The sequence below is a fragment of the Abramis brama genome, assembly GCF_963993115.1.
Source record: "Abramis brama genome assembly, chromosome: 7".
In the NCBI taxonomy this organism is placed as follows: domain Eukaryota; kingdom Metazoa; phylum Chordata; class Actinopteri; order Cypriniformes; family Leuciscidae; genus Abramis; species Abramis brama.
Window position 1 is genome coordinate 5,617,304 of NC_139969.1, and position 11,241 is coordinate 5,628,544.

Genomic DNA, 11,241 nt, shown 5'->3' on the forward strand with positions numbered 1-11,241 from the left:
ACAACAGTTTTTCTTCCGCAATCACACGTCTGCGCTTTGTTTCCCGGCTGACCGAAAATAAACGCGACACTCGCGCCCCCCGGAAATCCGATAAAATTCAACCAATCAGATGACGACTTCGACATTCCTGAAGTGTTTCCAGTTAAGTGTACCATATGCATCAGACGTTTAGCCAACGTTCCGTGGGCGTGACGTCTGAGGCTGAGACTATATGATGATCACGCATCATCATAAACACAAACAAACTCAGGTGTTAACAAATATGTTACAATATGAGTGTTACTGTATGACCAGATACATTTAACACAGATTGAAAGATTAAAACCAACCATTAACTGTTAGTTTTATCAGTCCTCTATTAGCAGGTGCTTCGTAAAAAGAGATGGTAGCAAAAGTCATTTAATTCGTAGCAAAGTCTGTGTTCAACATAATCTGATATATAATATTTAATATATAGGCCTATTGGTCAACTCAATTTGATTTCTTTTGATTCATCTTTCTTGATTCAAGTCCATCTTGCAAATGAAAAGGAACAGAAAATAGGGCATTGGCCTGTTGAGGTGGAGGATGGGGGATCTGAGCATCATTTATTGGGTGGGTTGAACTCGTTACTGATACTCTAATAGGAACAAATATACTGCCTATTTAGAAAGTTTCATAGTTTTTAGGTTACTTAACTACACTCGCTCAGACTGCCTTCGCCTGTTTCCATTAAAGTTTTCTCTGTAGAATTACGGTAAGTGATATAACTCATCTCTCCATATTTCTGAAGTGCATGTTAATGAACATTTGCAATAATTATCAATGCAATCATTAATTATTTCTCAAAACGGTTAATTCATTTTTGACTTATTGTGATCAGTTACACTATATTTCAACCTTTTAAATTTTACATTAGTGGCCTATCTTTATCTACACAAATTTCAGTTGTGAAACAGACAAGAAAAACAAAAGATTTCTTTATTCTTCAGGTCCATGTTTTACTCCTTTCAGAGGGTCTATCATCACCTTATTTTTGTATTAACCTAAATATCGCTTTTTTTTCTTTTCTTTTTTACTTGCATCAAGATGGCAGCCCCATCGATAAATGAAAGTCAGCCTGAAACATATTTTTATGATTACAATTATACTGATTTCAATGGAATCCCAGGAGACGAAATCTGTAACAAGACAAAAGTTGACCAATTTGGAAGAACCGTCACACCAATCTTTTTTATCATCATTGTTCTGTTCAGCTGTGTGGGAAACACATTGGTCCTGTACGTCCTTGTGAAGTATGAAAATCTGAAATCCCTCACCAACACATTCCTGTTGAATCTGGCTCTCTCTGATCTGATTTTCACCTTTGGCCTGCCGTTCTGGGCCTACTACTACATGTATGGCTGGACTCTCGGAGATCCTGCTTGCAAAGCAATTAACTACGTGTTCTACACTGGGTATTACAGCAGCATCATCTTCCTGACAGTTTTGACTGTCCACCGATACGTGGCCGTGGTTCACCCCATGTCGGTGGTCATGTGTAGGAAGAGCCTGCACTGCTACGCCACGTCAATTGTCATCTGGATCACCAGTTTTTGCGCTGCCATCCCACAAGCCATGTTCAACTCCGTTGTGGACAGCTCTCATGAAACAACGCCAGTGCAGCTTTGTGATTTCGTCGGTGAAATCAACTGGAAGCTTCAAACTGTTTACTTGCAAAATTTATTTTTTGTTGTCGCATTTGTGATCATTGCTTTTTGCTACACTGTGATCCTGACACGGCTGCTTCGACCGACATCTCACACTCGTAAGAAGACAGTGCAGCTCATCCTCTTCATAGTGGTGTTTTTTTTCTTGGGATGGGGGCCGTACAACGTGGCCATATTTCTGGACTCTCTGATTTCATGGGGAATCTCTCCTTTTAATGAGTGTGAGGTCAGCAAATCTGTCGACTATTGGATGTACATTTCTCGCATGGTGGCTTTCTCACACTGCTGCCTGAATCCTGTGTTTTATGTTTTTATGGGGATAAAATTCAGAAACCACTTGAAGAAAATGTTATGGACTTTCCGTAAGAAGAACAGTGAGTCTCAGAATCGACACAGCAGGCTTATTTACTCCAATGGCGAAGAAATATCAATGTATTAGCCATGTATGCTTAAAAATAGCTCCAAAACAATGAGTTTACAACTGATTTTCAGCAACAAAATTAATGCAATATAAAGTGTCTGTACTGTAATTGAACAAACCTTTAAAAATGTTACAACTGATTAAAATTGCATGTAAAAAAGCACTCTAAATCAGATGCAATTTTACAAGAGTATGTTTACTGTGTTAAATTAATTTGCATTATATGTTTGCTTTCTTTTATACATTCATTTGATGCAACAAATGATGAACTAATATGGAGTGTATATAGTAAACATGTTAGCTGTGATCATAACTGCATTTGTCATTATGCATGTGTTTCACATAATTCACATTTTCCTAAATCGATTTATTAACTTTAAATAGTTTTACTAACAACAATAAGCAATTTAAAAAAAAGAAATTGCACAACGTATGCAATTTCTGCATTTTTAGACTTTTACAACTTCTGCAAACTCAAACTGAGTGAATCTTTATCATTTCCCCTTCAGTAGAGTTCTGATTTATTCATGTTTTTGAAAACTTGTGCATTAAACAGTTTCCTGCATGCACTTCTGTCACAAATGTCATTTATGAGCCATAAATAAACTGCACCCAACCACATCCTCTGCCACTTTTTTACAGAGTGGGTAACATATTTTACCCTAACTAACCTAACCCTATACATGATCTTATAATGATGCAATTATAGCATGAGTTCTGTTTTGTAACTACATTAATGTAATGTAAAATGCTTGCATGTTAGCTGTGGCCTCATACTCGGGTTTCTTTGGGTATTTTCTGCGAGTGACTTTGAAAAATGAAATATTTCCCCAATAAGATTTATATTATAATAATGAAATAAATCATTTAATCAAATTATTCTGTAATTAAGTTCATGAATTGATACATCTGCAGATAATGCTTAACTTGATTAACATTGTCGTGTATTGTTTAATACTGTTCTTTATAAGGTGAATTTCGTTTGAAAGCATGTGCATATTTCACTGCAGAATGTCCATGGGCTTTTTCTGTGTATAATGTTCAGTCACAAAGAATAAAAATTAATTTGACCTGACAACACTGTTTCTCATACATTCAGCAGTTATGTGATCTATGGTTCAGTTCACCACAGCTTTGACAGTAGCAGTCATATGTGGTTAGCTGATTCAGTGTGGTCCCCTGGTATACGTTTAGGTTATATGTCCAGGAAAAAACAAATGACGATTGTAAACTTTGCTTGGAGGGGGCTTTTGCCACTGGTCGAAAAGCAGATGCAGCTGCTTCGGGGGTGACAAAGCAGCAAAGCAATGTGACTAAGTGTTACCAGTCCGACTCAACTCACTCTGAGCGGGATTCAAACCAGAGTCTCTGGTGTGGGAGGCGGGCAAGCTAACAAGGACGTTAAAATAAAAACGAAAACTTTCAAAAACGGATTTCTAAGTGTACGTTTTTGAAAATGATAAAACGTGAATTTGTGAAAACGGTGATGTCATGCACGTGCATATTACGTGTTCAGTCTATAGGCGCGTAGTGTTTCTTTACAAAGTGACATTGCCATCTACTGGCCTGGCATGCATAAAACGTTTTTCGTGAACCCGTGTGAACTTGGATTGTTTTGACAACATTGTCGTCTGTATGCAAAAAAACGCAAAGGAAAAACATTTCCATTTTTAGTACATCGTTGTCGTGTAAACGTGCCCTGAAGCATGTTCTTGTATCTTATCTGATAGAGAATAGCCCTGGTAATGGAAAGATAATGTATAGGCACCTGTATACCAACAAAACCGACAAGTAATAAGTCACTAGTGACAATGTCTTAAAGATACAGTATGTGTACAGTATAGTACAGTATATGCATTTTGTCAATGGTATTTTTAAACATTATTAGTGAAATTAGTGTGTATGTAAGTTATGTTTAATTAGCTCTAGTCCTGTTTATTTTATCGAAATTATCTTAATGTAAAAGACACAATGTAATTGCATTTTCCACCAAATATTTATATAAATATCTATCTATAAATTACAGAAACGTCTGTCTGTCTGTCAGTATGTCTGTCTGTGTGTGTGTGTGTCTGTTATTCGCATATCTCTCGAACCGTTAAGGCTGATTTATACTTCTGCGTCGGACCTACGCCGGAGCCTCTACGCTGTAGGCAACGCGTTGGTTTTCATTTATACTTCTGCGTCGTTGTCCGCGTTCACACGCGCAGAGGGAGCATGTGAAACCCGAGGGAGCGGTCCTAGCAGACCAATCACAGCGCTTGCGTCCGCGTAGAGTTGACGCGTTGTTACATTTTTGGAGAGGTGCACGTCAGGGTACGCCGAAGGGTACGCGCGCTACACACAGCCTACGACGTAGCTACGGCGTAAGTTTGACGCAGAAGTATAAATTGGGCTTTAGTCTGATGGATTTCAAACTTAACAGGTGTCTCGCTACGGGCACGAGTAAGTGCAGCGCCAAGTTTGACGTTGTTTGGATTAGAAATGCTAAAGATATCGGTAAATATATAGGTAAAAGAAGCACTTAGAAGGTTGTGGTTTAAAAATAAACATTCTGACATTAGAGGGTTTTGGTTTAAAAATAAACATTCTGACATTAGAGGGTTGTGGTTTAAAAATAAACATTCTGACATTAGAGGGTTGTGGTTTAAAAATAAACATTCTGACATAAACACTCTATCAGCTAAACATTAAGTCAGCTACACTGTTTACTTCTGAATATTATATTTTATTCACGGCCATCATTTGTAGGTGCTTATAAGGTAAATATATCGGTAAAAGAAGCACACATTGGCCTTCATATACTGTCTATGTGTCTGGCAGGTTTGTGTATTCGCCGCCATTCTCCGTATCAGCGAAGACAACTCGAGCGACAAAACTTTAGTCAACTTTCGACAAAAGTAAAAGATGGATTCAAAGAGACCGGCTTGTAGTTCATTCCAAACCCCAACGCAAACTCCACGTAAGACAAAGAAAAGAAAACTTTTGTCTAGTGCCACAGGCGTCGGAATAAGACGAGAGTCAACATCGGGAAGGCTTTCAACAAATGGAGAGATCTCCAGTCTGCACACACTAGGAAGCGCCCGCGCCCTCAGATCACTTGGACGTAGCTGTGTACAAAAGGTAAAAACGATATAAATACTGTTCGCTGGAATCTCCGGTCTGCTCTAGGGCTCAAACGGGATCCTCAGTTGGCTTTTTTCTTGATAAAACGGTAAGATATAGCCCAGTCTCTAATGTCTAAATAGACTAAATGTCTATTTAGTTACCAAATGTTTTGACAATCACAATTACACTTATTGTGATGCAATATTTGTTTTGCATACCCCACCAAAACAAAAAAAATATCACTCCAAGCTAAACTCAAAAGTTGGCAGCCCTGTATTTATTGCATATCATTATGTCAATATCAGTATTTGCTTTCTACCATGCATAAATAAAAATGTCACTGAACTTTTGCTGTGTAATTGTAACAATGAGCACTCAAACACACCGAACCAACAATTACTAAAAACACACACAAAAACTGATTTTGTTTTTGGATAGCACGTATGCTGCTTACTAAAAGACTGTGCAAAAGTCACTAAAAGTCCTACCTTTTGCAAGAACTGTTTAAAAATTATATTATTGAAATTATCTCAATGTAAAAAGAGGCAATGCAACTGCATTTCCCCCCCCCAAGTATTTATATGCTTCAAGGAAAAGAATTAAGGAACTGGAATCGCTTAAATTCGCAAAAATGTCAGTGTAAATAAAATGGGGGGAAAAATGGTGTAAAAACTATTTTCCCCCAGGAATTACTAGTAATAAACAAAAACAAAGAAATGGCATGTCACACAATGAATTAAATGTGAAATTTTTAACAACTGAAATAGTATTTTCTTTAATAGTAAAATAGTAAAACGTACTCCAATAATCGTTGTTTTATTCACAACTTTGAAAAGATTTTTTTTTACAGTGTATTAGGATCTGTAGACCACTCTATCAAGAGTGTTTTACACTTCCCAGAAGATGTGCTTCAATGCCAAGCCACACACTTATTCATTGTGAAACTGCACGCATTAGCAAAAGGAAATGACTACACAAAAGTGTGATCTCTGTTGTCACTTAGACATTTTTCCTTTAGAAGTTATTCAACCCGGGCAAACACAAACCTTGAGGTAGGCATTTTGTGTTCTTTCATTCTTGATATGCTGAAGATGCAAGAAACAGTTGCAGAGCTTTTTGATTGTGCATGACTATAATAGTTTGATTTGAAATGTATCGAAATGGAAAATTGCACAGTGTTGTGAAATGCTCATTTATATTCTTGCTAGATGGAACCGTACAACTCGACCAGCAGCAGCAACAACTCAACCAGCAGCTATGATGATTTTTATTCAGGCTATAACTGGACTGATGGTCTGTTAATCATAATGTGCGAAGTTGATGACTATAACAAGACCACAGCCGTCTGCTACGCCACGATCTTCTGCCTAAGCATCCTTGGAAATGGCTTCCTCATGTGTGCACTCACTTGCTATGAAGGCTTGAAAAGGGTCACCAACCTTTTCATGTTCTGTTTAGCACTTTTCGATCTTCTGTTCACACTTACGTTGCCTTTCTGGTGTGTGGAGTTTGTTCATCAATGGATTTTTGGTGATGTCGCCTGCAAGATCATAACTGGAGCCTATTTTGTGGGAATCTACGGAAGTCTTATTCTTCTCACGGCCATGACCCTCGACCGTTTTGCTGTCGTGGTGGTGAGAAGTTTTTGGCTAACACGGAGTCGAAGGCTCAAATGTTCAAAAGTTGCCTGTGTTGGTGCATGGATCATAAGTTTGATTGCTTGCTTGAGAGATTCATTAGCCTCAAAGGCAGAAAAAGACCCTGTCAATTATACTTGTAAAAGCACACATACGGATGATGATCATGTGGGATATTATTCACAACTCGTACTGCTGTTCCTCGTACCATTTGCCCTCATTGTTTTCTGTTATACCAAAATCATTATAACTCTCATGTCAACGTCGACCAAGCAGAAATACCGGACTGTGATATTGGTGCTGTGTATTGTTATAGCTTTCTTTATATGCTGGGGTCCGTATCATATCGTTATCGTGTTGATGTCCATCTATGAATTTGATCCCTGCGAACATTACCAGCTGCATGTTGCGTTTGTCGTCTGCAGAATTATGGCGTTTTCTCACTGCTGTGTAAACCCAGCGCTGTATATTCTCAGAGGGAAGTACAGAAATCTCTTGTCCAGCTTTTTGTTCTGCTCTCCTGAACTCAGGCAGTCGGGGCTCCACAGAGGAACCACGGATCCCAGCGACTCCAGGATTCATCCGTACACACGTGAAGGAGCTCCTGGAAACTGTGACATCGGAAAAGCAAACGCCACAGAGCTCAACACACTGGAAAATTAGAGAATGCAGATTCCCAGAGAAACATTTTAGTACGTTCAGTTTCATTTAAAACAAATCTTGCTTTTTCCCCTAAAAATGACTTCATAGATGTAACAAATATAAATTGATATATTCAAAAAATATTCAAAATTTTTGAATTTAGTATAATCATGAAGAAAACTGTAATATATAGCCTATATATGAATTTATTTATTCCTGGAGAAACATTTTAGTACATTCAGTTATGTTTCATTTAAAACAAATCTTGCTTTTTTCCGGAAAATTACATAGGTGTAAAAAATATATATTTTTTATTTTAAAAATATTTTACAAATTTGACATTTTAAATTAGTGCTGTCAAATAGATTAATCACAGTTAATCACATGTAACAAACGGTGTTTATATAATATATAGACATACACGCACACACACACACACATACATATATATACTTTTTAATAAAATAATCTTTTTATAATATTTGAAAGAGCAAAACTCGTATGGATGTTTATTTTAAAGGTTTCTTTACATTTTTTTTTTAAATTCAGATTTTATAATATTTGAAAGAGCAAAACTCTCGGTATGGATGTTTCTTTTTGCACTGTTTCACTGTATTAGAACTGTAAAGAGTGATGGTGGAAATTATTTGTGTTATCCCTACTGTGTTCAGGGATTTACTTTAAGATGGATATATGTTAATGAGTTGGGTGGTAATGAGTGGGCCGGATGTTCATGTGACTGGAGGGTGAAACACACAAAATGAAATATTTTCTTCAGTATGACAGACAAGCCAAATATTTGAAGGAACAATCATCACAACAATCGAGGTATTTCTTGTTTTACAGTTTTCTCAAACTATAGTTTTGTATAAGTACTAATTTTGTATTTTATCCTTTTTTCTGTTCTGCATGGCTTCAAAATATTTGGAATATACAGTAGCTGTAAAAGGTTCACTTTATAGTGCTTTTTGATCATTATTAATAGTCATTGCACGGAAAAGAATTACGTAAAAAAAATATTCTAAATGTATAATTTTGTGATTCATGTAAAAAAAAAAAACACAGCATTAACATGACATACAGTAAATAAGAGAATAAATAAGTATAATCAGATTAATGGCAGACCAGACTTATTGTAAACATTTTATATGGTTTTTGATATGATCTCTGATTCTCTGTACATAATATTTTCACTTTATTGAATCTGTGTTGCTGTCATTCTATAATGAAAAAATGTCTTTTAAACAATTTTCACTCAGAAATTGTAACATATTGTATTAATTAAACAGAATTTAGTAGAAAAGACTGAAGTGGTATTTTCTTGTAAAACATACATAACGTGTAAAACGTTTATTTATTTTTTACAGACAATGAATATAGACACTTTGAACAATTTCAGCGATTATTATGACATGAACTACTCATATGTGGATTATCCTTTGATTAAATTAGAGGAAGAGAATTTTTCATTGTCGATGATCAGCGCCATTTGCTACAGTCTCATCATCTGCATCAGTCTGCCAGGAAACAGCTTTTTGCTTTGGGTGGTCTTCAAGAAGGTGGCTTTGAGCAGCTCTGCTGACTGCTTGCTCCTTAATCTCACAGCGTCCGACCTCATCTTCACCTTCGCGTTGGTGCCCTGGACCGCGAATCACATCTGGGGCTGGATCTTTGGGAAACTGGCCTGCAAGCTGTTCAGCGGGTGCATCTTCTTGGGCCTTTACAGTTACATGATGTTCCTCACAATCATGACTGTCCATCGATATGTGGCGGTCGTGCATCCGGTGTTCGCTTCATCTGTCGGCAATAGCAGACTGTACACACACGCCTCGTCTGCTGTGGTGTGGTTGATCTCGGTGGGCTTCAGCCTGCCTGAAATGATCTTCTCTGATACTGACAAAAGTCCTGACGGCGTACTCTGCTGCATTCCCATTTACACCTCAGATTTTATTCAGTTGTTTGGATATTTCACGCAGATTATTCTCTTTTTCCTGCTGCCATTCCTGGTTATTGCGTTCTGCTACACCCGGATGGGTTTTAGCATCCATCAGAGCCGCATCAGAAACAGAAACCATGCTTTATGTATCATCTTAAGCATCGCAGTGGGATTCTTCATCTGCTGGGCGCCGTACAACATCTTCCTCTTCCTCATCTCCTTGAGGTCTTTAGGCGTCGCTGTATTCAGGCAGATGATGTGGGAAAATGCTTGGGAGAACATCTACAGTATCACTCATATTCTAGCGTATTCCCACTGCTGTCTGAACCCGCTCGTCCACATCTTTGGAGGGAGGAAGTTCAGGAGATACCTGCCATGGGCCGGAAGCTTTCGTCGGCTCTCACAGAGGTTCAGCACTCAAACCTTTAGCAATCAGAGCAGCTTCTCAGGGCAGTTTCATCTCTGATCATATCAAGGGTCAAGTGTCATGATATCATAAGGTGTGTTTGACTTCATGCGGCGCTGTGCAGACCCATCATGGTCTGACTTTTTCGAAATTTTGTCCGACTTGAGACTGCGCCGATGCCATCAACAGTATAACAGTAAAAACACATTTTATGTAATCTTAATGCTGTACTGTGTCATGTTTATCAAAATAAAACTGATAAAAAAATATATATACCTCACTTATAAATATTATAGACTTATGTTGAACTTTATTCTCATAGGCACTGTATTAAGCAGTATAAAGTACTGAATGAAAAGTGTTTCTGTGGCTTCATGAAAACATTTTGTGTGCATTTAACAAATATTGCATCTAATCCACTTCATCTGTGATAATGTACACAAACTAGGGGAAGCAGAAAGTGTCAGACTTAATCTTCAACCCCACGACAGCAAGCTGTAAATCCTGCTGATGGGTTAAATCCATTTATATATATATATATATATATATATATATATATATATATATATATATATATATATATATATATATATATATATAATATATATATGAATTTATATATATATATATATATATATATAATATATATATATATATATATATATATATTTCAGTCTGCTAGAAATACAGTATGTGACAAAAGAAGTATGTCTGAATTCACAGTACTCAAGAGTAGGCAAAAAGTACCCGGATGACCTATTACTGGAGAGATTAATTTTATCCCATGAGGCCACAGGAGAGGATTTATGAATGACAGTGAAGCGAGGTAACTGACGCTGGTAGATCACATGATAATGACAACATGGCGAAAGTAGTATGTTCGGATTACATTCATACTACACACATTCATATGGAACGTACCTTTTTAGCGGTCGTTAAGTTACTTATTCAAGATAAGTACCTACTCAAGAGAGGTTGCTCTGTCAAGTCTTCGTCGTCGGTTAGGAATCTGGGTGTGCTCTTTGATACCAATCTTTCATTTGAAAGTCATGTTTCTAGTATCTGTAAAACCGCATTTTTCCATCTTAAATATATTATCTAAATTACGTCATATGCTCTCAATGACAAATGCGGAACAATTAGTTAATGCGTTCATGACCTCAAGGTTAGATTATTGTAATGCTCTACTGGGTGGTTGCCCTGCAAGCTTAATAAACAAACTACAGCTAGTTCAAAACGCAGCAGCTCGAGTTCTTACCAGAACCAGGAAGTATGACCATATTAGCCCGGTTCTGTCAACACTGCATTGGCTCCCTATTAAACAGTGCATACATTTTAAAATATTGCTGATTACTTACAAAGCACTAAATGGTTTAGCTCCGCAGTTCTTGAGCGAGCTCTTA

General features: G+C 37.2%; 2 protein-coding genes across 2 annotated transcripts; both read left to right on the plus strand.

The window, feature by feature from the left end:
* The first annotated feature begins 603 nt into the window (after positions 1 to 603).
* On the plus strand, positions 604 to 10,034 carry LOC311087053 (uncharacterized protein). The gene is made up of 4 exons (XM_084120304.1): positions 604 to 736; positions 1,069 to 2,120; positions 3,304 to 3,493; positions 8,864 to 10,034. Exons 2-4 carry the CDS (start codon positions 1,069 to 1,071, stop codon positions 9,896 to 9,898), a joined length of 2,277 nt encoding a protein of 758 aa, XP_083976430.1. The 5' UTR covers positions 604 to 736; the 3' UTR covers positions 9,899 to 10,034.
* On the plus strand, positions 6,164 to 8,567 carry xcr1b.2 (chemokine (C motif) receptor 1b, duplicate 2). Its single transcript, XM_084120362.1, has 2 exons — positions 6,164 to 6,269; positions 6,426 to 8,567. The coding sequence occupies exon 2, from the start codon at positions 6,426 to 6,428 to the stop codon at positions 7,515 to 7,517; it is 1,092 nt and encodes a 363-aa protein (XP_083976488.1). The 5' UTR covers positions 6,164 to 6,269; the 3' UTR covers positions 7,518 to 8,567.
* Positions 10,035 to 11,241: the final 1,207 nt, after the last annotated feature.